Source organism: Colletes gigas, unplaced genomic scaffold, assembly GCF_013123115.1.
Source record: "Colletes gigas isolate AHSC1104 unplaced genomic scaffold, ASM1312311v1 Colletes_gigas_Sc00016, whole genome shotgun sequence".
Taxonomy (NCBI): domain Eukaryota; kingdom Metazoa; phylum Arthropoda; class Insecta; order Hymenoptera; family Colletidae; genus Colletes; species Colletes gigas.
In genome coordinates this window covers 452,550-478,211 of record NW_025106645.1, presented here as the reverse complement: position 1 = coordinate 478,211, position 25,662 = coordinate 452,550, and the positions used below count along the sequence as shown (strand labels likewise).

Sequence of the window (25,662 nt, the reverse complement as noted above, 5' to 3'; positions counted from 1 at the left end):
GCAATTATACAGGCACCGATTCTTCTTCGTTCTCGTTAGAGGGCGTTTCATTTGTACCGATCTGTTTCAGTCGTGCCACCAGTGTTGTCTGATGATGCGTGAGTTGTTGATTTAGATTAACACCACCCGCATTTTGTAGTACTTGAACCAGACCCAATTGCGCCGATGTCATGTCCATGGAACCATATTTTATGAAATAATCGTACTTGAATACTTGACCCTCCAATATTCCCGCTAAAAAAAAAAAAAAGTCAACTAATCGATACATTCGTCGGGAAATAATTCTGTATCACTTACCCATCATGTAAATTTGAAAACATTTTTTAAAAATTTTTTCTAGAGCAGCAACATTTATGTCAGGACTGAACACAAATGCAGTGTTTTGACTAAGTAACGGACTAATGCCTTCGTAAGGTGAATCTTCTATTGCTTTGCGCACAATGCGAGTCCCGTATTTCTTGTAGTACATGTTTGCCATTTTTAACGAAACCTTAATATCGAATAAATCATTTTCCTTTATGCTATTTACATGCAAGCAGGCGACCATTTTCGAATTGTCGAACCAATTTCGGACTTCCTTCGCTATAATTTTTTCGTAGGGCCCAAGTTCGTAATTACCTTTCTCGCCTAATGCGTTTCGACATAGTTCGTCCAGAGTCTTATCCTGATTAGGATTGATAAAGAATGGCGTTAAAAGTGCATTCACTACAGCTTTCTTATAAAACACTTTCGGCTTTTTAAGATTTATCTTGCCTCTATAACGCTTCTGTTGGTACAACAACTGATTTGGTGTTAACTGAAATGCTATAACAGAAGAAAACAAGTTTATACTTGCAAGCTACGTGCACCCGTTATCTGGCTTAATTAAAATACCTACCACAATGTTTTCGGGCTCCGATACGGACTGTTTGTATCGATGATTTTTTACGTAGAAATTCGAATTTACAAACAACGATCAAAACGATCAAAGTAGTAAAAATACTTTCTGGGAACCTAATATATTAGTAACAACGGAATAATTCCTAATTCGGAACTATTGGTTATTCAACTTACACATTGCATGAATTGCGTGCACGATTTTTTATTTTAAAAATAGATACATGATCGGTACGAATTGAAGACGAGTACAAAAATTATATATACAGAATGAATTATTTCTTGCAACGATATAAGGCACTTTGGAACAAATCATACATGTAAATATATACTATATGGTCGCGTGTACGTGTACGTGTACGCGCGTAACGTGCGATGAGTGTTAAAATGTGTATTCGTGTATAATATGTTTCTAGATGTACAAGTACGTTTATGTATATCGTGAATTCCGTATCTACGTTATAAATACCCTTCTAATATTATGCGATATAATTGATCGTTCCACTGCAATAATTGCTGGATTCGTGGCGGGCTTCGATACTGTCACCGAAATTGAGCGATTTTCTATTCTTCCCTAATCGAAGCATCGACCGTATGCCACCCTTTTTTCGCGAACGTTTATATCGATCATCTAAAGCTGAATTGAGAGAAGCCTGTTTCACGTCCCCCCTACTATTTGGAAAACCTTCGCGATCGTCTTTAAAATTATTGCCACTCGTTATCCCGCCATGCACATCATCCACGAGCCAATGTTTTCTCGGCGAAGTGAACTTATTATTACATCCAGGTATAGTATACACGTATTCCGACTGAGCAGGATCCACGGACTTTTCGTATCGTTTTATATTACTATCGCTCGCCGTGCTACCCTCGGTGGTACTTTTACTTTTATTCTTTTCAAAATTCTCCGATTTACCTCCTCGTCTCGTCTGATCCTCCGACTCTGTCGCCTGATTCGCGGACTTTTGATTGGCTTGTTCCTGATTTTTATTCTCGCGACCCTCCCGTAATTTCTTATTTCTCTTATAAGTGTCCGTATTCTTTGCATCGAGAGCGGCGTGCCGCTTTTCCGACATACTTTGCCTACCTAACGCGTCGCGGGAAAACTTATTGGAAGAGGAGTTAAATTCCTCCAGAGATAACTGACTGTCGTAAGTCGGGTCCCCTGAACACTGACTGTCTTTGTCGTCTGTGTTTCTCTTAGCATCATTGCACTGTGGTTCACTGGAATCTTCTAACAATACTTGTTCCACCCGCTCGTCGCGCTGTCCTACGGTGACCTTTTTCACGTTACTGGCAGGTTCGATCCACGTTTTATTGGTAGCAATACAGTAACTTTCATTCCTTAGACTGTTCTTATTATACTGTTCTGTTAATCTGTCGATGACTGGATTCCAAGGAGATGCTGTTACACAAGACAACAAACCCCCATTGTCTAAGATATCCGACTGTGAGTTTAAGCTATTCTTTTCTTTCACTCTGCCCTCATTGGCTTTTGTAGAATCGGATATGTATATACTGTTAGCGGACTCTAATTTACAGCGAGGAGTCAAATTCTCAGGAAGATTCTTCTCGTTTCCATCGTACGATGATATCCTCCTAGCTATTGTGAGGGTAATTACACCTGTTACAGAGCTATTTGTATTGAGCATTGCTCTTCTGAGCGTTTCCATTGCATCGGAATTAGATAATCCCAACAAAGATACCCCATTAACATTGAGCAACTGGTCATTCGTCCTTAACCGTCCGTCTCTAGAAGCTGCACCACCGTGAAGAACACTTTTTATAAAAATCCCCAAATCCATGTTAGTGTTCTCATCCGTGTTTGTAGTCTTTCCTTTTACACTGACACCTAATCCTGCTTTTTCCGAGTCGTGTACTGGTATATCCAAAGTTAATATCATGCGATTTTTTCGCGGTGACAAAACAATATCTTCCGAACATTTTACGGACTTGAATGTACATTTATCATAATTACGGGTATTAATTTTATCTTGTGTTTCAGTATTCTTCTTTATCGGTGACGTATTCAATGTGTTCCAATACTTTGAGTTATCTGTAATTTCCGAAGCTTGACTCGCAGTGGTAACATGAGATTGAGAATCTGGAATGCTGGAGGAAATTTCTTCTTGGCGCGATACCACCATTCTCACTTTCCCGCCAGGCGAAATACTTCTAAGAAGCGAAACCACTTCCGCTTGACTTTTGCCGGTCATTTCTTTATTATTTACTTCCAACAGCCTATCGCCAGATCTCAATCTGCCATCCTCGACCGCAGCACCTTTCGATAATATATTCTTAATATATATAGGACAATGTCCTCCTGCAGGATTATCACGTGTGGTGACACTAAATCCAAGACCGTTACTTCCTTTCGTTAATTCTATCTCTATCATACGTCCAATTTTACGAGTGTTAGCAGTCTGTAACAAGTTGTAGTTACTACATTGAAGTCTTTTGACATTGTCATCCGTTTCTGTCTTTTCTGATCCTCCACTGGTGTTTCCATGATTTTTATGCAGCGATTTTTCACGTGGTTTTTTATGCTTGACCACAGAAATTTGCAAACATGGTTCAGTCATACAGGTTCGAAATATTTCTTGCACTTTGGAGAATGGTATATGCAATAGGTTGTGACCATTTATTTTTATGATTTTGTCGTGCAAATCAATTTGCCCATCTCTAGCAATTCGGCCATTGGGCTCGATACCTTCGACTCTGAGTCCCTGATCATTACCCAATAAATCATAACATGGCACCACGTGAAGCCCTAGCGGTCCTGCTTCATTCTTTATCACAATTTTTCGAATTTCCCCCTGATCTCTAGATTCAATATTGGCATTCGCATATTCAAACGATGCTTTGGCATCTTGTCCCAATGGTTCTCTGCGCCGAGATTCTCTGGGTAGAGATTGAGCAGAATATGTAGTTAAACAAGGTTCTCTGGTTGATAGAGCGTGCATTGACAATCTTTTAGTGCTTTCTCTTTTAATACTACTGGTAGATACAGAGGAATGCATATCGATTGGATAAGATAATTCTTTACCATCGGAGTGAAAAAAATCTGGGCTATTTGTCCCAACCGAGCTTGCCCCATCACCACCAGCATGGGTAGTGTCTGTACTTACAAAATGAGCAACAATCTGTTCTCTGTCATCGGCTACATCACATAACCTATCATCTGGATCCAACAGGCCACCCCCAGTTAAAGAAGATAAGCTGTTTATAGATAATGTATTATCATTTTTTCCAGTTGCCTTTTTGTACCTTAGAATAGCCTCGTGCATTAAGTCCTTAACCAGTAGGGTTCCATCCCCGCAAGGAACCACCACTCGAACGTTGTCAAAACACACAGTCACCTTCATGCTCGCTCCGATTTCATATTATGGCGTTATACGTTTACGAGAACGTATTGATTATTCGTGATGTTGTAGCACGATTAAAGTTGTTTCTAATGTATTAATAAATGAATAAGACGATGTATACGCACGTGTGACAAGATACACGAAGTCGTAAATTTTTCTTATATGATACGATTATCTTCTATTATCTGTCGTGTACTTCCATATTCCGATAATGAATCACCGACATTGTACACTGGACACTTTGATTTTCTTATTGTCGGTTATATTAATTTAAAAACAAAACGTATACGCGAAAACCAAGTGAACATATTCGAAACAGAAAACTTTGTCACAATTGATAAGGCGGACGCGTACGCCCAACTTTATCACAACATCAAATATGCGGAACAGACGCACTCGCCATTACCACATTTTATTCCACTATTCCTTATGACAACTCAACGGAAAGCAAGAAACATGGCGATACAAACAGTGTGGCCAACAAAACAATCCAATGTGCCGCTTTCATCTTTCGACATCCAAAGAAATGTAATTTAAGTATAATAAGTAAAAAAAATTATACAATGAACACTTACCATTCTTCACAAGATGCGCCATCGTTTAGCGATACTACTCCCAAAAGAACGATAATAACTGATTCACGGATGAAGTTTACGTCTTCTTCAATTTCTCCATCCACACACTTATTTACACCCTAACCACACTAAAATGGTCCATATCCGTTGGTTCTTATTTAACCTTGGAATTTAAAGGCCGGCTTTCAATGAATGTATCATCGTCGATTTAACAATGAAACTTATTTTTAATTGGTTAAGAACAGGTGTACAATACATGCATAGAACACTAATTGGAATTCTGTATTAATTAATGATAACAATTTGTATAATATTATACATGATAATGATCGTGTCATTTACATTGTTATGACATTTACATAATTTAAATATGTTTCAACATTCAGAAAAATTTTTTCAATCATTTTCGATTAATTTTTAAATAATTTTCCATAAAAATCAAATAGTGGTCAATAGGATACCCACTTTCATTTGATTGAGAGATTTAACTGATACCATTTTTCACATGGATGTGCAAAAATTGGGCTACATCTAGAAACATTGGTGACACCAAAGAAATTTCTGATGACACCTCTTAGTATATCTATTCTGCGCTTACTGAATTGAATTAATTTGATGCAGTTGGATATAGTCCAAAGTTACCTACCCAAACCTTACTCAGATTTTGAAACGTCAGTTATATAGAAAATTTCAAGTGATTAAACTACTTTTTCATTACGTCATTATCAATTGATAATACAATAGAATATAAATATTTTTAAATTCACAAGAAAATGAAGTGGTTCGAGGGTAGTATCAACGAAGCAGTTGCGACGTCAAAATCCAAGAAAGCAATTTTTGTGGTTTTTATCGAAGGTACATATTTATAATTTTAGGTTAAGCTATTGTTCGTTTTGTCACTACTCTTTTATATGGTTACTAAATTATATCTTTGACTGAAATTATATTTGTGCAATCATGTTTGCTTTTTTTACATTAAACCATGGCAACTGTTATTTCTGTATCTAATTAATGTTACAAGTTAAGTTGTATTGCAACCCATTTGCAGGAAAGGATGACAAATCAGCAGACGTTGCTGCAACAATCAATACTACAGAAGTTTCTTCTCGATTAGAACAAGAAAACTTTGTAGCAATTCGAATAGAATATAAATCTGAGACCTATATCTCCTTTGCCAAAATTTGTATCCTTTTATGTAACGTGTTGGCAATTATAGATAGTTTATTAAAAATGCAGTTCTTAAATATCATGGAAATTTAATATTTTCCTAAGTACTTTGATAAGATACAATGGTACCTGCCCCATCTTTATTCTTTATTGGTGAAAATGGTACACCGCTGGATGTAATTATTGGCAGTATAACAGCAGCTGAACTGTTATCTAAGATTGATTTAGTTTTAACAAAGGCAGGAAAGAATGCAAATTCTTCCAAGAGTTTGATAGATGGGGAGAAAAATGCTACTGTTGACAGGAATGTTAATGACTCTGATAATGCAACAAAGTCAAATACAGAAGCATCTATAATGGAAGCATCAAAAAATGTGAGCGATGATGTAACTACAAACAGTATGAAAGTAGAATCTTCTACTAGTTCAAAACCCATAGAAACACCAAACACTTAGTAGTACTTGAACCAGAACCAATTGCGTCGATGTCATGTCCATGGAATCATATTTTATGAAATAATCGTACTTGAATAGTCGACCCTCCAATATTCCCCCTAAAAAAAAAGAAAGTCAACTAATCGATACATTCGTCGGGAAATAATTCTGTATCACTTACCCATCATGTAAATTTGAAAACATTTTTTAAAAATTTTTTCTAGAACAGCAACATTTATGTCAGGACTGAACACAAATGCAGTGTTTTGACTAAGTAATGGACTAATGCCTTCGTAAGGTGAATCTTCTATTGCTTTGCGCACAATGCGAGTCCCGTATTTCTTGTAGTACATGTTTGCCATTTTTAACAAAACTTTAATATCGAATAAATCATTTTACTTTATGCTATTTACATGCAAGCAGGCGACCATTTTCGAATTATCGAAACAATTTCGGACTTCCTTCGCTATAATTTTTTCGTAGGGCCCAAGTTCGTAATTACCTTTCTCGCCTAATGCGTTTCGACATAGTTCGTCCAGAGTCTTATACTGATTAGGATTGATAAAGAATGGCGTTAAAAGTGCATTCACTACAGCTTTCTTATAAAACACTTTCGGCTTTTTAAGATTTATCTTGCCTCTATAACGCTTCTGTTGGTATAACAACTGATTTGGTGTTAATTGAAATGCTATAACAGAAGAAAACAAGTTTATACTTGCAAGCTACGTGCACCCGTTATCTGGCTTAATTAAAATACCTACCACAATGTTTTCGGGCTCCGTTACGGACTATTTGTATCCATGATTTTTTACGTAGAAATTCCAATTTACAAACAACGATCAAAACGATCAAAGTAGTAAAAATACTTTCTAGGAACCAAATATATTAGTAACAATAGAATAATTCATAATTCGGAACTATTGGTTATTCAAATTACACATTGCATGAATTGCGTGCACGATTTTTTATTTTAAAAATAGATACATGATCGGTACGAATTGAAGACGAGTACAAAAATTATATATACAGAATGAATTATTTCTTGCAACGATATAAGGCACTTTGGAACAAATCATACAAGTAAATATATACTATATGGTCGCGTATCGTGTACGTGTACGTTCGTAACGTGCGATGAGTGTGAACAGAAAATTTTTTCATTCATTTTCGATTAATTTTTTAACAATTTTTAAATAATTTCTCATAAAAATCAAATAGTGGTCGGTAGGATACCCACTTTTATTTGATTGAGAGATTTAACTGATACCATTTTTCACATGGATGTGCAAAAATTGGGCTACATCTAGAAACATTGGTGAAACCAAAGAAATTTCTGATGGCACCTCTTAGTATATCTATTCTGCGCTTACTGAATTGAATTAATTTGATGCAGTTGTATATAGTCCAAAGTTACCTACCCAAACCTTACTCAGATTTTGAAACGTCAGTTATATAGAAAATTTCTAGTGATTAAACTACTTTTTCATTACGTCATTATTAATTGATAATACAATAGAATATAAATATTTTTAAATTCACAAGAAAATGAAGTGGTTCGAGGGTAGTATCAACGAAGCAGTTGCGACGTCAAAATCCAAGAAAGCAATTTTTGTGGTTTTTATCGAAGGTACATATTTATAATTTTAGGTTAAGCTATTGTTCGTTTTGTCACTACTCATTTTATATGGTTACTAAATTATATCTTTGACTGAAATTATATTTGTGCAATCATGTTTGTTTTTTTTACATTAAACCATGGCAACTGTTATTTCTGTATCTAATTAATGTTACAAGTTAAGTTGTATTCTAACCCATTTGCAGGAAAGGATGACAAATCAGCAGACTTTGCTGCAACAATCAATACTACAGAAGTTTCTTCTCGATTAGAACAAGAGGATTTTGTAGCAATTCGAATAGAATATAGATCTGAGACCTATATCTTCTTTGCCAAAATTTGTATCCTTTTATGTAACATGTTGGCAATTATAGATAGTTTATTAAAAATGCAGTTCTTAAATTTCATGGAAATTTAATATTTTCCTAAGTATTTTGATAAGATACAATGGTACCTGCCCCATCTTTATTCTTTATCGGTGTAAATGGTACACCGCTGGATGTTATTATTGGCAGTATAACAGCAGCGGAACTGTTATCTAAGATTGATTTAGTTTTAACAAAGGCAGGAAAGAATGCAAATTCTTCCAAGAGTTTGATAGATGGGGAGAAAAATGCTATTGTTGACAGGAGTGTTAATGACTCTGATAATGCAACAAAATCAAATACAGAAGCATTTGTAATGGAAGCATCAAAAAATGTGAGCGATGATGTAACTACAAACAGTATGAAAGTAGAATCTTCTACTAGTTCAAAACCCATAGAAACACCAAACACAAGTAGTGAGACAGAAGATGCAGGTACCAAAGAATTGACACCAGAAGTATGTTTACACCACAGGATTTTTACAATTGCTTAATATTAAAGAACAAATACCAAAGTATTGTATGCTTTTAGGAAAAAGTAGAAAGAGCAAAACAGTTGATTGAGTTACAACAAAAAGAACGTATCTTAGAGGAACAACAGAAGGTGATACAACGAGAGAAAGAGCGCCGTAAAATGGGACACGATGTGCAAAAGTTTAAACGATACCAGCAAGAATTGAAAACAAAACAAGCTCTTGAGGAGAAAATGAAAGAGAAAGCTGATGAAGCAGTAGCTAGAGAAAAGGTTAGGCAACAAATTGCTCAGGATAAATTAGAACGGAAACAAAGAGAACTAGCTCTACAGGTTTGTAAAACTTTTTTTTTAAATAAAACAATGGTTAGAGTTGTATTTGTATGTATCAAAAAATGCTATTCTTGTTGAGCGTAGCAGGAAAAACAAACAGAACCGGTTCAAGAATCATCTAAATCTTATGTCTCTGTGGCAAACAAAGCAACTATAACTCGAATTCAATTCAGATTGCCAACTGGCAATCCTCATATGGGACAATTTGAACCAACAAGCACTTTACTCGACTTGCGTACATATGTTGTTCAGAATATTGATTTACCATTCTCTCAATTTGCAATGTCCGTCTCATTTCCTAGAAGAGATTTGACACAGGAAGAAGATGATAAAACACTTTTAGAATTGGAACTAGTTCCTACTGCTGTGATTTTAATTCTACCTATGAAAAATGTAATTGAAATTTACATTTAACAAAAATTTGTTCACATTTCTATCTTACATAAATTTTTGATTAACCTAATTTGTGATTTTAGTCTAAAGTTTCGGCGACTATCACTACAACACAAGATGCTGGTTTCTTATCACGATTCGTGTGGACCTTTTTTGCACCTATCCTAGGTGTTTATAATTATCTACTAGGTTATTTCTCGGGAGGTACGCAGGTAAATACGCAAAGGCAACAGAACAATTCTGCTGAAAACAGAGATACGACAAATAGATCAGATGGCGCTCATATACCTAACCTGCAAGACATTGCTAACTCATCAGGGTACGTTGAACATTTATGAAAATGCTTTACATCGACGGAATACAAGTACAGAGTTTATTAAAATGTTGTTTGTGGTCCTAGTTTGGTCAGAAGATACTTGGGTAACGAAGGCGGGACAACCATCAAAACGGAGGGCAATATACATAAACTTCATTCAAGTGGGGATGATAATGATGAAAATAATACATGGAATGGTAATTCAACGCAACAAATGTAGATTATCACAGATCGTTCAAGTTCAAATACGTTCAGTTATTTCATTAACCAAGATTTTTAATGCCCAATGGATATACTATTTTTAATTAAAAATATATTTTGTTAAGCTTTCACACCTTCCCGTTTTATTTTAGCAAAATCAAATGTTGCGTGTTAGGATGCAATGTAGTATGATACAATTTAATCGAAAAGTAAAATATTTTATTTATAAAAAAATGTTTATTTTCGTTGAATATTTAGTGGACAAAATTATTAATATTCTACAGTTCTATATCACCTTCTTACTGTGGTAACTTATTTTAACAAGTTACAAGTGATATACGGACCAAACGCAGTCGTCTAGCTGCGTTGTGACATATAAAGTTACATCGCGATGTATTTCGATGTATTGACTATATATATACACAATCTACAAATGATATATATACAGGGTGTTTGATCACCTCTGGGTAGCTGAACACCCTGTATATCCTCATATCTCTAGATGAGTGACACACATTAAAAATTATAAGTTAATTTATATTTAGAGATTTCCTTAAAAATTATTTTACTATATTACTCTAATCGAACTTACTGTACATGATTATGAATGGTAACAAACATATATGCAATAGCAAATATATTATGTTTTATTTTGTAATAAAAGGCGAAATGCACCGAACAAAGGGCCTTTATTCTGTTAATATATAAATAAAGATATAAAAAAAATTAACACAAACTTATGTTTTTGTTACGTTTCACCCTCCCAAAATGGCATCAGCGATCATACGCTTAAAAAATATTACTATTATAAAATAGTATTTGGTTTCGAAAAAATGAACACCCACTGAATGACACCGACCATCGAACAAGTGGATTCGAGGAAGTTTGTTAGAACGGTGGGAACACGGAATCGCGACGCGATATTTTTCGTCTGACGAAACACGACTCCAAAAATATGTTCAAGGCGAGGGAAAACAAACGCCAGGGAACTGTCTGGTTTGTCGTGTTTTGCGGTTGACACCGTCCACAGGAACCGATAATTTACATCCTTCCCACCTCACGAACTGTCGATCGCAGCACCAATTAAGCATAAAATTGACAAACATTTTGGCCGACATGTTCCTTCGAAAGTTTCCGCTGTCTGGCAATGTAACATATTGCAGAACCTGCGAGAGGTGTGCCGTCCGAGTAACATGATCTCGCAGACACACCTACTTGGTCCTTTCAACAGCTTATACTGTCTACTTTGCTCAAGACACGTTCGTTACGCTCGAAACAGTAGGGTTTCTACGTTTCTTTTTATTCCCAATTTTCAACAATTCATATATATTATTCGATCAACCTTGTACATCGATTAAAAAGGAAACGAATAACTCGGCGTAAATTAAACGCGACGCGCATAAATAAATTTTAATTGAAACTTGCATAGCGAGGGATTGTTGCCGCCGACGTCCCTAGATCTGATTTATACGGAAGAATCGCGACTTGGCTACCAGCGGCTTTGAAACAAATTTCTGCAGTGTATTTTGCTGGTTCGCATAAACGTAGCCAAGTTCCACATCTGTCAACAGTTCTTGTATCACTCTGTCATCTCTATCATCGTAGCGTTAATACACGCGATTGTGCGTCTAATAATCTCATTAAACGTACGACCAATTGTGCATCTTCCGTGGTGGAGCCGACACACCCGTCACATCGTACGGTTTTACGCGAATTCATAGAAATTCGAACGATGTAGACAGTTGGCTAAGGTCTAATAATACAACCGAGCCATTCAGTGTTTCATCCTGTTCAAATTTACAAGTATTGTAAAAATTCTGACTAATAGCGAAAAATTCGATCACTGAATCTGAATCCTATCCAGGAGCATTCTTTTCGGGTCTCCAGAGCTGGACCTCTTAGACATTTAAAGAAAAACTCTGTTTTGAGTACTAAACTCTTTATTTATACCTAATATATACAAAAGCAAACGAATAAAAAGAAATATTTTTAATTAGAATATTATTAAATCACCGAAGTATTAAGCTGTTCAGCGTGTCATCATTGTTAAGCCGTGATCGGAAAGCCCGCAGAATCGTATACGCATCGGCGCGCAACAGATTGAAAATTGATTTCAAATCTCGGCTGGCTGCTGTCGAGGCAATTATTAAATAGCGTTTCATGGCGGTGACAGAAATTTATGGATACCTCATTACCACCGTTTAGTGACTGCTACCGTCGCGCTGTACGAGATCATTAGGGGCTCCTTCCAGAAACGCACGTGCTTGCCAAGAACCGCCCAATGTTGCACGGCATTGGCCGGCCGCGCGATGACGTCGTGAGCACGTGGCTTTGCGACACCGCCTCGAGGAACGAAGAATTTGACTTGGCTGCCAAAATATTGTTGGACATCGCGAGCAAACCCGACAAACAGTCGCTGGTTTCGACTCTAATCCCGCGAACGGATCGCAGGGTAGTCCGTATCGATGTCCTGAATCGATCCCGCGTTTCTCGATCGCCGTACGACAACGTTCCCGAGCGTTTCCGTTATACTTCGACGAAGGAAACTGAGGATTCCAGTGTTTGCGACGCGACAGTGATAACCGCGCCGGAAAAATGTGCAGTGAATCGTAAATACTCGAGACTCGGGTAGACGCCTGCTATCATGGACAAGTTGATAAAATCATTTCACTAATTGCGCTCGTTGAAAGTGAAGAGATTATAAATCATTTTCTTCGGGGCAACGCGGAAGGTATCTAATCGAACGATCCGCCGCGCGATCGGAATACCGAATGGTGATAAGATCTAGACGACAGTGACGAGAGCATCTTGGAAATTAAGAATCGAGGATGTCGGAGGAACGCGTAAAAACGTCCGAATCGACCAAGGAATCGACCGAGTTGGCCGAAAGTCCGAAATTATGCTCGTTCAGTATCGAGAGCCTTTTAGCGCCGAGCAAGAAAAACGCGGACGACGAGGGGCGCTTACCCGCTCTGACCGAGGTCTATTTACAAGCCCACGAATGTAAGTACAATAGAAACAATGTAAGTTTATTCGCACGGAAAATCATCGAAATATTACGTTCATCATAGCAAAGTTTGAAAATTTCATATTCGTTGATCTTCAATACAATTCTTAATGCGATATAAAAAGAAGAAGGGAAGAAATGCATTCGTACATTCTAAGAAATAAACAATACAAGTAAATTAATGTACAAAGAATGTTTGCAAGAAATGTAGAAAGATATTATCGTTAGAAAGAAGTGACGAGCACAAATAGAAAAATTGTAGAAAAGACTTGCAAAGGAAAAGAAGAAAATAATGTTCTAACGTTGTGGATGTTATATTCTATTTTTCGAAATAATCTTAGAGAGGATTAGAGTAAGTTGTGTTCAAAACAAGGGATAATTTCCTTAAATAGTATTGCAATTTTCCAAAAAATTTACCTTTTACTCTATATTTCTTACAATCGCTTTTCACGTATTCGAAACTAGTGTTTCTTTTCCTCATTGATCCCGATGTTCAATGTATATGGAATTTTCAAACTGCACTAAGTAACCAAAGGATAAAATAACGAGCAATTTTTGTTACATTAATTGTTTTAAACAGCGAACGATTCTGAGGGACGGAAGCTGGTAGCGCCAGATTCCTCAATGTCCGTGGCAGAGGAAGCCGAGTTCGACGATTCTGATATGGTTTGTTCCACCTCTCCTGAACCGGAAATGTGCTACGGTGAGTTGAATTGAATTTTTGAATATCAGGTCAATATTAGAACAGCGACGAAAATAATCGATTAAGATATTTAGAATAAGATGAGTTATTAGAAATATTAACTAAGAATAAGGAGTTTACAAAGTACCGTTTTATTTGAAGAAAGCATCGGAACGTTAGAACACAGACGGGAAAATAACATTTATTATGTTACTAAATTTAATTATACACAATGTCTTGCAACAGCACTCTGCAGAACTTTGAAATTATACAGGTGTTCCGCACTTGTGTTTGTTTTAACTAATTACTCGGTTAATAAAGGTATATCCAGTGAAAACGCGAGGACAGAGACTTGGAAATTGTTTGGATTCGACGACGACAAATAATCGAGTTATTTCAACGGAAAGATTACTATTAAAACATTGGGCAGTATCTGCAGTATATTTACATTTCTTTAACTCTACTTTCTTTCTGGTAATTGTATAATATTTGCATTTAATAGCCTTGTACATTCAGTTACTTATTATTTAAAGCGACTATTAATTACTGCATGGATGTACAAATAATTTGTTTTTCAAAAGGATAAAACAAAATTCATGCAGTAAGCATGAAACAAATATTACACGATGCGTGCTGAAATGCTATCGCATGATTTATTAACACAGATGGAATTTGCATTTTCAACGCCAAAATCATTCGTTTCGATGCATTCTATGCATAGAAACTAATTTTACATTTAATAACTGAAGTATTTGCACAAAAGAATGTTTATAACTTCGTAAATATTAATTTTTCGACCCATTTTTATTAAGACTTTTATGCTTCTATTCGCGATAAAAGTTACGTACCCTTCATATGAAACTCAGTAGCTCATACGTATAATTGATTTCCTTTTTATTTTGTGCACTCCTATTAAAAAAATTCGAAATATTTAAAACCGTGGGCAGTGGAACAATTAACCAAATCAGAATCGATTCTTAAACATATATCAACAATTAACGACTCTTTTCTTAATAATATATTTTTAAGAATTTCTGAATGAGGAACTCTGCAAGTTCCCCCCCCCCCCATCCTTGGATCTTTTTATCAAGCCACTCGAATATATCTCAAGTTGTCGGCGCAAAACCGAAGAACTCTTTGATCCCTTTAACCTTGCGTTTATTACATAGTGCGCAATAAAGAGTAATTGTTTCCACTTAATTCGGATATTGTTACAGAGGTGAAAGGGAGTAATTGTTACAGAGTCGACGCGCTTCCCTCGCGCGGTAACGAATTCGTAAGTTTGTGCCGAGGACCGTTGCCCCGTGAGTTTGATCCATTACTTCCTGCAGGGTCCACGCCCACTCAATGTTCCTGCTTCTCGTCCACTATTTATCTGTCTCCTGCTAATTCTGCCATGGAAATGCAGCAAAATGTGCGTTCGCGCGATACCTAGCACAGAATGAAAAAAGACACCGCGGAGCATTCTGCCCGCATCTTGCGCGTTGGTACATTTGATTTCGCTTCTTTGAACGCCACGGAAGACCATTAACGCGATGGCTGCCAACCAGAATCGGCTAAATTTTATTCGCGAATAACCAATAAAAATTCTAAACTTATTCGTAAACTAGCTTTTATCTACGTCTTTAGATATATAACATTTCTATGTGCAAGTTCGCGGAACAGAAATCTAATTATGGCCTCCCCGAGGTCCTTGGACTCCAGCTTAAAACCACTATCATACGTTATAAAGTATTATCTTGTATTATATATTAAAAAGTAAGCTTAATCTATTTGACCCAATGAGGCATCGCGTCCTAGGTATCTCGTATTATCCTCTTACGAGGATAAGATAAATGTTATAACACGCTGACAGAACATTTCGCGATTTACGAACTACTTCGATAGTAGTTCGTTGATCGACGACTCGCTGGACTTAATTTCAATCTGCCGGGATAGCAAAGTTCCTCGACGACTAATTTCCACCAAGGACCCTCGGACCGCGTGATTTACACTGCATAATGGTCGCCACGATAAATTCGAGATCTAAGGAAAGGACAATTCTCGTTTGCGGCGTGCACCCGGACTGAGATATGTGGGACGTCGCGTCCAACTACAAAGCCGTCAACGCGACTCGTAAATCTCTGCGAGAACCAGCATCGCGAGCGAGTAAAGTCGTCCAAAAGTTGCTATCCTTTTAAACGAATCTCGCCTTTCTGATTTCTAATGAGCCGTTTGTTTTCTGCACGATTCTATTAATCATGCGCGAAATAAATTCAAACGCCATACCGAGCAAATGAAAATAACACCGTGGCGCTTGTTAAACATTGCATTGTACAGAATGCTCGCCATTTGCCATTAACTCTTTGTTGTATATGTACAACATCTACCATTGAAAGTTATCGTTTTAATAAAATAGTTTATGTATTTTTTGTTTGGTGAGGTTAAATTGTCAAGAGTTCTAACAAACGAAATTACTTTTGCAACCAACTACCAAATTATGAAATAAAGGGTTAAATAAGTACAGTATTCTACTGATAAAGGTGAACGTTTCCGGGACTGACTTTGATATTTACAAGGCATAAGATTCTGTACTGTGACGCTCGTTTCTGCTGCATATTGTCAACCTCTTTGATGACAGGAATCTTGCAACAGCTTGTTCGCGATGCGAAGCAGTTCAGGTTTTTCGCTCTTCGAGGCGTTGAAACATCGACTCCGTTTCGTTAAAGTCTCTTCTTAACCGTCAGTGCCGCGGAACAGCCTAATTCTAGATCGTTGTCCGGGGCGAACAAAATTAAAATAATACAAGATAAATAACTATTTGTTTGATCGATTTATACGAATTTTTATTCTATCTATGGACTATAAATCAGGAATCAATTTTTGTTTTTATCGTTCATTTGTTCGTCAGTTCTGGGTTCGTTCTAGCTAGAAACCCGTAATATTGTGGTACTAGCATGAAACAATCGTTTATTTCGGGTCTCGGCCTGTATTTTAGAAAATTCCGGTTAGGTCTGCATCAGGAATCAATTTTTGATTTCTTCGTCCATTTGTTGGTCAGTTCTTGATTTTTAGGTGTAATTACATAGTTTGTGTAAATTAGAGCTAGTCGTAAAAGACTCGTTGAACGAATAAATTACTTTACGTAAGTTTTATCGATAATCTATTATTTGATTCAAATTTTGCTCGTCTCTGATCATAACAAAGGGCCATCTGTCCGTCCCCGAGGTCCGGTTGACCAATCGACGCAGCTCGCGCGCGAATTAATTGACTCCCGGCGGTTGGCCCGCGAGCGTGAAATCGCGCAACACCGAACGAATGAAAATTAGCCACGGTTTATCGCGCATTTCTGCTCGCGCTCCCGCCATTCATCACCGAATAATTAGGAGACAAGTTCACCGCGGCTCGCGGCAATTAGGTAAACTAGAGGGCGTGGTGTTCTATTTCGGCGACTGTTCGCGTCGGGCGCGCGCTTCACGGCCGTTTCAACTTCCTTTTTGCGCCGTCGTCTTCTACGCGGGACTAACCCTTTCTTCCTTCTTCGCGGAGCTCGTTCGTCAATGCAACCGAGTCAGAAAGTCGACGACAAATGAGCCGCGCCAGAGAACAGGCACCCTCCGAAAATATTTTTCCCTTCCGTTCGCTTCGTCGCCATTTCTTTTCCTAAGGAAAAACTCGTCCATTAGAATTCCACAGTTTCTACCGTAAAAACCGCACACGTAATCCTCCAAGACATTATTTAAACTATCGCTTTCAACGGAGCACGTGGCGGGTCTTACAAACGCGCCCATCTTGAACGAGTTAACATCGATGTATCCACAAAATATTGAAAGCCTGGTTAAATTTCGCTTTTTTAGCTGGTTTCTCGCATGAGTGCATCTTGGTGGGATAGATCCTGGCGATGCAAAATGTTTCCACGGGCTGCGGTCCAGACTACCGTTTTACATGAAAATGTAAACACATGTAGAACAATTTGATATTATTATCCGCGTGCGCTGATATTCAGGCGTCAGAGTTGGAATCTTTCTTGAATTTACACGTGCACAAGCGTGCACGTCGCGCGACGTGTGCTGTTCACGTCGAGTGAATTAGAGGCGGTACAGTTTTAGCCGACGACTCGGTAGTACGGGCTGAAGAGAAGACTCGAAAAACGCGCGAGATACGCGACAATTACGTCGCCATCTGACAATTAGTAGCCGGTAAACGACACTACGCGGTCCCGGTGACCATGCCGCAAATACTTTTTTCGGGATATTTATTGCCATCCCGACCGCAAGGGTTGCTCGACTCGATCCATTCTCCTCGAGAACAAGGAAGCATCCACCATCGATTTATTGGTGCTAAAATAACCGATGCTTTCTTCGGGTTTGATCGCTCCGCGTCCGAGTTCCACGCTTGTTCGAAATGCACGACCTAACCGTTCAATTTCGCGTTTGTATGTCGAGACAAATGCTCCTCAAATTCTACTTTATTCCTGCTACTCTATTCGACACTCTTTCTCCTGTTCAATTATTTGTTCGCTAGAATAGGTTTGAACATACACTTTTCTAGTTCTATTTATTTGAGAACTAAATTACACGTGGCGAATAAGATTGCAATGTTTTAATTATAATTAATTACAATTTATCAATACCCAATAAAAAGCTACGCCAGAATTCTGTAGACCGTTGTGAGTTACTGTGTCTTTTCGTTTCCAAAAGACAAAGCAACAAAAGGCTTGCATAGAATGATAATGTGCTTTCAATGTTCGTTAGAAATTGTTCTCACGAAGGTGATAAAATGTAGCACACGAGGGATGGTATGAACTTCGAGGCGAGTATCTTTTTTTCTCCCCCCGAAGTAGCAGGCGTACATCCAGTAGTCGAGGCGTCGCGGTGCCACGGTTTTTCGTCGGATGACGAATGGGCAGATAATTAGAAGATGATCCCTCGCTGCTTAGAGCGTGGTTCTGTTACCAGTCGACCGAAAGAGACCCCGAAGACATTCCTCACGACCGAGGCGCGACGTCTTGTACGACTGGCTTGTACACCCGGGATAAATATAAATATAAACAAGTTCGATGGGGCAAAAAGGCTCCGAGATTGATGAGGAGGAAAATTTCGTGGGGGTAATTGGGCCTCGTCGGGTCTGAACGAGTCACTGTTCGGCTCGATCTCGTTTAGAAGCAATTAAAAACGAAAAAAACAGTCCCATCGCGGATGTGCTGAACTCGCGCGCGATTAATGGATGCCCCTTTATCAACATGGCGGTCGATTCAATTTGGTTCCGTTGAAATACGACGTTACTATTGTTTATAATTTGCGTTGGGCGTGATTTGAAGGATTACAGAATCTAACAGACACAATACAGATGGTCTAACGATTACAAGCATTCTTATGGAATATAGATTTTGTTACAATGGTCCGTGTCGTTTCGTTAAAAAGTCGTTTGATTCGAGCATCGTTCAATTACCCAAGTAGGGTCGTTGCGAATACGTTAAGAATTGATTAACCCGTCTGTGGCGACGCGCGTGTTATTAAAGCTTATTTAATTACGGCGCAGTTTCGTTCCATTTAATCTGGGTAAAGTAACGCGACCGCGTCTCGTAATTATTTGATAATTACACGATAAGGAAACGTTATTTTAATTATCAGTCCCGCGCGGACGCATGACGAGAGTTATCTATTTTCCAACGGTGTTGCAGAAGCGTGCACCAGCAGTAGCGGTGCCAACTCCTCGACAGGTGCGGACAGGGACGTTCAAGAAAAAAGCACCGGCACGATTAGCGACGACGAAAGGAAGAAGAGGCCCCGCACGGCGTTCACCGCCGCGCAAATTAAGTCGTTGGAGGCGGAATTTGAGAGGAACAAATACCTGAGCGTGGCAAAGAGATTGCAGCTCAGCAAAAATCTCAAACTGACCGAAACTCAGGTACACATTACGCAATGCACTCATTGTTATACATCCTCGACGCTGCGATCCGACGACTAAACATCCTGTCACCGCGCGAGGAGAGAAATGGCTACCATTACGAGCACGACGACACCAATAGGATTATTTATCCTTTCACAGGGTGGTAAAAATAAACATCCAGTTACTCGTTTCAATATTCAAATTTTAATGGTTAAAGTATCGACGATTGGAAGGATGCACCCTTTAGAAAATATTGTATTGGTTCACTTTGGTTGTTACTGTATTTGTAATAACGAAAGAGAATCCCCTTAAAATTGAAGGGAAACAGATTTCGTGGAAGTCGCCTCGAATAAGACGCAGTACACACGATAAATCGCGATAACGTCCGCTGCGACTTCCGCAGGCTTCGCCACCTGAAATAGTTTAAGTCCCTTGTACGCCGAGTTCCTGAAAATCAACTGCTTTCTGAATTATGACTCCGGGGTCCACCACATGTGTAGGCGCGCCACGTCGTGGCGCCATCATGGGGCGAAGATCGCCCTTTAGGACCAATTAGCACTTGTACGCCCTTTCTTTTCGCGGGTTGCCAGAGAATAAGAAAACAAAACGCTCCTTCCTTTCCCAGAAATCTTTAATTGTATCGAGAACTCTGTGCATGTAAATCTGGGTCACTTTTGACCCCGTACAAAAGATTCTTTCGAACCACCTGAAACGGTAGATTTCAAATCATAATATCTCTTTTTAAATAAAATTGACTCTGATATAAGGGTCTGACGATTCGCAGTGACCCCATGTTAAAAGTTCGATTGCCCGTGCCAACGGCCAAACTACGCTGATCTTTTCGCGCTTTCGTCGGGTTTCTAATATTACCCTGGCACTCGAAACTCGTGTATTCGGCGAAGATTTAAGTAATCACCGCGTTAACTACACAAAGTTGTAAAATAGATTAAAGCAGTTGCATAAGTCGCGAGCCGTGGGGTTGCTCGAGCTTTAAATTAATTAATTTACGGTAACGCTCCAGATATTTCTCGTTCCATTTGGTTGCAATCGGCGGTACCCGTAACGTTGCGAACGGTAGAAATATCGCGGTGGCACCGCGAACGAGGCAGATAATTATCTTTGCGATCATGGCAAAAGGGAGGACGATCAGACGACGGATCAGAGGGAAGAAGGAGACGTGTCGTGCCGCGGACATAACTGTCACAATATTTCTCGTACTTAACGAGCCAGCTCCGGGAGTCCCCTTCTTCTTGGTGTTTCTCCGATCCGTGCGTACGTTCCAGCATGCCACAAGAACGAAACGTCCCGGACGACGGATGTTTCGAGGCGACGGGCCGAAGAGGCGTCGATTTTTTAATTAGGATATATTACCACTCGAATGTTCCGAATCCGACTTACTCTCAGAAAATTCCGACATCATTTTTTCCCCAAGTCGCTTCACGTGTTCCACTACCATACGTATCCACCGAATTCACGTTTCTTCTTACTTACCGCAGGCCTTATCACACCGTAAACCTCGTACTTACAGGCGTCCTAAAACACGAAGGTAGCTAAGAAATTTGTATGCTTTCACAATTTGATATACTACCTTTGTGAGATCTATGTTTACGATACACTCTCAAACATTTTTCGCTGATTATCTGACGCGAGTATCATAGAAAGTTCATTTTCCCGTATGCAACCCTTAAAAACATTTAAATGCTAGAAGCAGAGTTTCGCAAGCGCCTCGGTAGCGCAGTAGGTAGCGCGTAAGTCTCATAATCTTAAGGTCGTGAGTTCGATCCTCACCCGGGGCAAATATTTTTGGTATTCCGAATTGCAAAGGAATATTAAAATTTTTTACAATGTTACCTATCTTGTTCCATACTACTCGTTTAATCTTTCATTCAATTAATATTGGTACGGACAATTTCTGTTAGTATTAACCGTATGCCTACCGTTCACAGACTATTTTTTAAGATTAAGACACTATTTATGATCATATTTCGTGCGATTTTTCAATACAATGGCTAATTATGAAGCTCTTTTAATAGGATCCACTGTTATCGTATTTGTCGAAAATTTCTTGTATTTTTCCCCCACAGATTAAGATTTGGTTTCAAAACAGACGAACTAAGTGGAAAAGAAAATACACGAACGATGTTGAGTTACTGGCGCAACAATATTATTCCAGTTTGGGGATTCCCACGCCGCGACCAATTTTTGTCGGTGACCGTTTATGGTAATTAAACTTTCCCTTTATGTTTACGCTACTGAATAATTTTCCATATCTTAAACTGTGCAAATATTGTGCAGGTTCTTTAACTATCCAGGACAACCACAACCCACGACACCGATCTTTCCGCAGCATTTAACAACAGTGCCTTTACCACCTGCTTTGCCCATTGTACAGCCATTGCCAAGTAACCTTTCGATGGGACAACAAACATCGATTTTTCAAAATATACCTACGAACAACCCCACGTATCACTTGAGTCAAAGGTTGGATTTCAGGCATCAAGACTCGTAAATACAAAGCAGTGTAGTGTCCAAAATAAGTGAAACTTAAAAGTTTAAATCTTCGATATTAATTGCAGTGCATGATTGAATCATGAAAAGGTGAGATCACGTGTGATACATATTTTTGAAAACTTTAGTATTAGCTCTTTGTACTGTAATTTATGTTAGCGTTTCTAAACATTAAGAAATGAATTCAATTATCGAATATTACGTCACATGGGTTAGGGGATTGTGGAACTGACGTGATTTGAAAATGGCGGCAAACGTGGCGCTACTGAAGCATGTCTCGTTTGAAAAGTCGATACTCCGAGGAATCGAGTAATCGTAAATAATAATAAGGATATAAGGAAAGCATGAAAACCGTAGAAGTGAATCTTGTAACTTGCATTTATTATAAGGAGACAGTATACACCCCCGTTTTTAATGGTAAAAGTGAACATTTTTATCTCCAAATAATATATAAATAGTATTAATAAATAATATTGTAATTTCTTTGTTGCATACTATTACAAAAGGTAAACTAATAAATTATTTATTAAAACTATACAATGGATAGAGGTATAAAAATAATGTCAATGTAATTTATTATGCTGCATACCTTTTAAGAAACAGCAAAATATTTAAAGAGCAGAAGGAGACAGAACTTTTGTGACTCCTAAAATCTTCTCATCGCTTGCTGCTTGGTCCTGCATAATTTTGGCATATTTCTCATTATCCTGTAAATCTTCTTCATCCAACATTTCCTGCATCCTTTGTTTATATCTTTTATTGTTCAAGGACAAAGCAAATTAAAGCAAATTTGACATTACCTTACTTGCATACGGGTTATACACTAATAAGATTATCTTAAAGCTATACTTACATATCACTGTCAGGGTTATTTTCTTGATTTCTACACTTCTCTAATTTTTTTTCCAAAGCCCTTACCACATCCTTTGAAGGAGATTCTACGCATTTAGCCATAGATCTTATCTCTATAATATACACATAATTTCCCTGTTACATAGAATCACAGAAGTAATTCTAAGTACTATAAGTAAAAAGACCATATATTTACTTCTTACTGCTTCTATTATACATCCTAAGTGTTCTTTTGAGAACAATATATCGGTTACATAATTATCTAGATTAGCAGATGCTCTAGATGCTGCATGTAATGTTGCAGCTAATGCAACTTGACTTGGTGCATAAAGTAAAACACTATCTGTTAGGAAAACTCTTTCTAGAAATTCATCTATGTATGGCCTCAATCTTTCTGGATTTTCCAAAGAAGTATATCTGGTCTAAAAGTATACGAACTGAATTTACCTACATATTACATTAGTTCATAAGTAACTACTGATCGATATACCTTGATATCTATCATTAATCCTTCTACGGGTCTAAATGGATTATGTACTGTTAAATTATAGTTCAACTGTTGCATAAGAAGCAACTCATTATTAAGTATAATGTCGGATGCCTTTTCTCTATCCCCTTTAATATTAGCAACAAATTGATATATAGACACATTAAATTCCTCTACCTAAAAATATAAAACCCTGTGACAGACTGCATAAACTAGCACACACCTTACAAACAGAGTGAAAGGATAGTTACTTTACAGGCCAAATATACGCATGTGACTAAAATCTCTTTCGGATGATAGTCCATAACACTGTTTCTGAGGTAGAATCTTTTAAAGTAATGCAATGCAGTGGCTATTGTAGCTCGAGGCATCGGAGGACTGAATCGACGACAAAAATCTCTCAACTGTGATTCGTAAAAACGGAGAAGCGTACGCTCCTCTGTATGCGATAGAAAATACTCTTCCCTTTCCTCTGGCTTTGGAAAATATATTTGTACACATTATAGTGACTGCTGTCCAGCAAGTAATAAAATTATTTGTAGTTTCTAGTATCAAGTATACCATAAAAAAGTAACAATTATAGTACAAAACAGTGCGCGTATATATCGGCAAAATCGATTTAAAACGCTTCGATTTATCGATAGAGGTAAAACGCATATAACCTATAAGTTCGCAACAGCGTTTCATTGAAATTTTCAATTTTATCTATGATTGCACGATGTACGATGAAAAACGTGATCGAGGATTAGTACATTAAATAAAAACAACGATTTGCCGTAAAAAATAAAACGACTTACCGTCATGTTCACGCCATGTCTTTCGATAAATTCGGCATTCGTTTTCTCTCTCAGTAGCGTCAAATCATTTTCGTCGCTAAATATCCAGTATTTTTTCTGTGAGCTTTGTGGGAACATCGTCGCTCCAGTTTTGACAAGTGGATTCGAAAAACCGTAACAAAATTACATTCGTAAACAATGTACCGCGGGTTAACGCGGTAAAAACAGACAAAACGTGTTCACGACGGTACACACATGCAATGCTTAAACCAGCTGGCTGAAGAGGGCAGCATTAGGTGCAGTTTGAGTACAACTTCAAGTCGGTATAGTGGTGAACTGCATAATGGATACGTTACATGTTTGTGTTGCAGGAAAAGTTTTGTTCCTGGAGCAAGAAGAAATGTAAGAATTCTTAGGTACTGTTCGTCGATATTCACTTGTTTCTAAGAGGCCCTGGGTAGAGATAAATATCATCTTATGTAAGTCTTTTTGTTTACTTTAGTCTATTTGACATGGTGCTTTGAATTCAAACGAAAGGCTACTTGTAGCATGCTCATGTATTTGGAACATCGCGTAATGTATTTTTGTTTTTGAAGTTATGTTGCGTTTTTAATACAATGCCATGAAATGTTTATCGAATATTGCGATATTTTTAAATAATTAATGTCACGAAACTACTGTCACTTAAAAATACAAGATCGTGAATTTAACAGAGGTTAGAATTTTGATTAAGACGGTATGCATTATTAATCTTTTTTCGTGTGTGAGATATTTAGTGTTATTTACGCAAGTGTTGTGATAAAGAACAGTAATATTGTGATTAAAACAGTCGAATTTTTAATGTCTGATATTATTTAAGAAAATAGTAATACAATGCAAATTTTTTAATAACATTAATGTCATTGGGTATAAATTAATGTATATGATCTACAATGTAACAATTTTCGAAATGTTATTGTAAAAAATACACGTGGACAAAATAAATGGCATTTTTTCGTCGCATTATAACATTGTCAATTACAAGATATATTTAGGGATTTTATTGGTAAAACGTGCTCTTCGAAAAAAATTGTGTATTAGTTTGTATCGTACGATTTAAATATATTTTAACATGATGTTGCTACGAAGAATTCGAAAGTTCAGATTTAAAAGTGGACAAATATCGATTGAAAAGAATCAATAGAAGAAAGGGGAAGTTATTATCCTACTACGAAAAGATCTACGATAAAAAACTCCCAGAGGATATTCGAAGTTTCTTCTACGCATTTTAACGACAAAAAGTCAAGGTAGCCAACAGATTTTAACATGAAATTCACTTTCCAGTGCCCCATAGCTTAACTGCTTCCTCTACGCAACAGACAATAGCCG

The 25,662-nt window shown here is 37.7% G+C and overlaps 4 protein-coding genes and 1 non-coding gene across 7 annotated transcripts; 3 read left to right on the top strand and 2 right to left on the bottom strand.

Moving 5' to 3' along the window:
* Nucleotides 1-4,938, bottom strand: LOC122400102 (39S ribosomal protein L10, mitochondrial). Of its 2 annotated transcripts, XM_043401344.1 has the most exons (3): nucleotides 4,817-4,938; nucleotides 298-804; nucleotides 1-234 (listed from the first exon to the last, which is right to left on the bottom strand). In XM_043401344.1, the coding sequence occupies exons 1-3, from the start codon at nucleotides 4,836-4,838 to the stop codon at nucleotides 5-7; spliced, it is 759 nt and encodes a 252-aa protein (XP_043257279.1). In that variant the 5' UTR covers nucleotides 4,839-4,938; the 3' UTR covers nucleotides 1-4. The 2 variants fall into 2 exon arrangements, 1 of the variants encoding a protein (XP_043257279.1); XR_006259335.1 differs by lacking the exons at nucleotides 1-234; nucleotides 4,817-4,938 and adding an exon at nucleotides 878-4,651 and having other exon boundaries at nucleotides 675-804.
* A 528-nt stretch (nucleotides 4,939-5,466) lies between these two features.
* LOC122400071 (UBX domain-containing protein 4) lies at nucleotides 5,467-10,814 on the top strand. The gene is made up of 10 exons (XM_043401278.1): nucleotides 5,467-5,671; nucleotides 5,865-5,999; nucleotides 6,101-6,357; nucleotides 7,960-8,044; nucleotides 8,239-8,373; nucleotides 8,475-8,854; nucleotides 8,929-9,201; nucleotides 9,286-9,594; nucleotides 9,678-9,913; nucleotides 9,995-10,814. Exons 1-10 carry the CDS (start codon nucleotides 5,590-5,592, stop codon nucleotides 10,128-10,130), a joined length of 2,028 nt encoding a protein of 675 aa, XP_043257213.1. The 5' UTR covers nucleotides 5,467-5,589; the 3' UTR covers nucleotides 10,131-10,814.
* Nucleotides 10,815-12,939: 2,125 nt separating this feature from the next.
* LOC122400126 (homeobox protein ceh-19-like) lies at nucleotides 12,940-22,180 on the top strand. Its single transcript, XM_043401385.1, has 5 exons — nucleotides 12,940-13,114; nucleotides 13,699-13,821; nucleotides 19,463-19,689; nucleotides 21,756-21,892; nucleotides 21,967-22,180. The coding sequence occupies exons 1-5, from the start codon at nucleotides 12,940-12,942 to the stop codon at nucleotides 22,178-22,180; spliced, it is 876 nt and encodes a 291-aa protein (XP_043257320.1).
* On the bottom strand, nucleotides 21,079-24,552 carry LOC122400124 (cyclin-H). Of its 2 annotated transcripts, XM_043401384.1 has the most exons (7): nucleotides 24,316-24,552; nucleotides 23,770-23,994; nucleotides 23,522-23,695; nucleotides 23,228-23,453; nucleotides 23,033-23,144; nucleotides 22,769-22,932; nucleotides 21,079-21,204 (listed from the first exon to the last, which is right to left on the bottom strand). In XM_043401384.1, the coding sequence occupies exons 1-6, from the start codon at nucleotides 24,430-24,432 to the stop codon at nucleotides 22,791-22,793; spliced, it is 996 nt and encodes a 331-aa protein (XP_043257319.1). In that variant the 5' UTR covers nucleotides 24,433-24,552; the 3' UTR covers nucleotides 21,079-21,204; nucleotides 22,769-22,790. The 2 variants fall into 2 exon arrangements, with proteins under 2 accessions (XP_043257319.1, XP_043257318.1); XM_043401383.1 differs by lacking the exon at nucleotides 21,079-21,204 and having other exon boundaries at nucleotides 22,437-22,932.
* On the top strand, nucleotides 21,395-21,467 carry Trnam-cau. Its single transcript has one exon. It is a non-coding gene; the product is annotated as a tRNA-Met (tRNA).
* Nucleotides 24,553-25,662: the final 1,110 nt, after the last annotated feature.

Coding starts and splice junctions, on each gene's coding strand:
- LOC122400126 (XM_043401385.1), top strand. CDS start 12,940: ATGTCGGAGGAACGCGTAAAAACGTCCGAATCGACCAAGGAATCGACC. Junction 13,115..13,698: donor CTATTTACAAGCCCACGAAT/GTAAGTACAATA, acceptor TGTTTTAAACAG/CGAACGATTCTGAGGGACGG. Junction 19,690..21,755: donor TCAAACTGACCGAAACTCAG/GTACACATTACG, acceptor TTTCCCCCACAG/ATTAAGATTTGGTTTCAAAA.
- LOC122400102 (XM_043401344.1), bottom strand. CDS start 4,838: ATGGCGCATCTTGTGAAGAATG. Junction 805..4,816: donor GGCGCATCTTGTGAAGAATG/GTAAGTGTTCAT, acceptor CTTCTGTTATAG/CATTTCAGTTAACACCAAAT. Junction 235..297: donor TTTTCAAATTTACATGATGG/GTAAGTGATACA, acceptor TTTTTTTTTTAG/CGGGAATATTGGAGGGTCAA.
- LOC122400124 (XM_043401384.1), bottom strand. CDS start 24,432: ATGTTCCCACAAAGCTCACAGAAAAAATACTGGATATTTAGCGACGAA. Junction 23,454..23,521: donor GATTAATGATAGATATCAAG/GTATATCGATCA, acceptor GTATACTTTTAG/ACCAGATATACTTCTTTGGA. Junction 23,145..23,227: donor TATAATAGAAGCAGTAAGAA/GTAAATATATGG, acceptor TGTATATTATAG/AGATAAGATCTATGGCTAAA.
- LOC122400071 (XM_043401278.1), top strand. CDS start 5,590: ATGAAGTGGTTCGAGGGTAGTATCAACGAAGCAGTTGCGACGTCAAAA. Junction 9,202..9,285: donor AAAGAGAACTAGCTCTACAG/GTTTGTAAAACT, acceptor TGTTGAGCGTAG/CAGGAAAAACAAACAGAACC. Junction 9,914..9,994: donor GACATTGCTAACTCATCAGG/GTACGTTGAACA, acceptor TTGTGGTCCTAG/TTTGGTCAGAAGATACTTGG.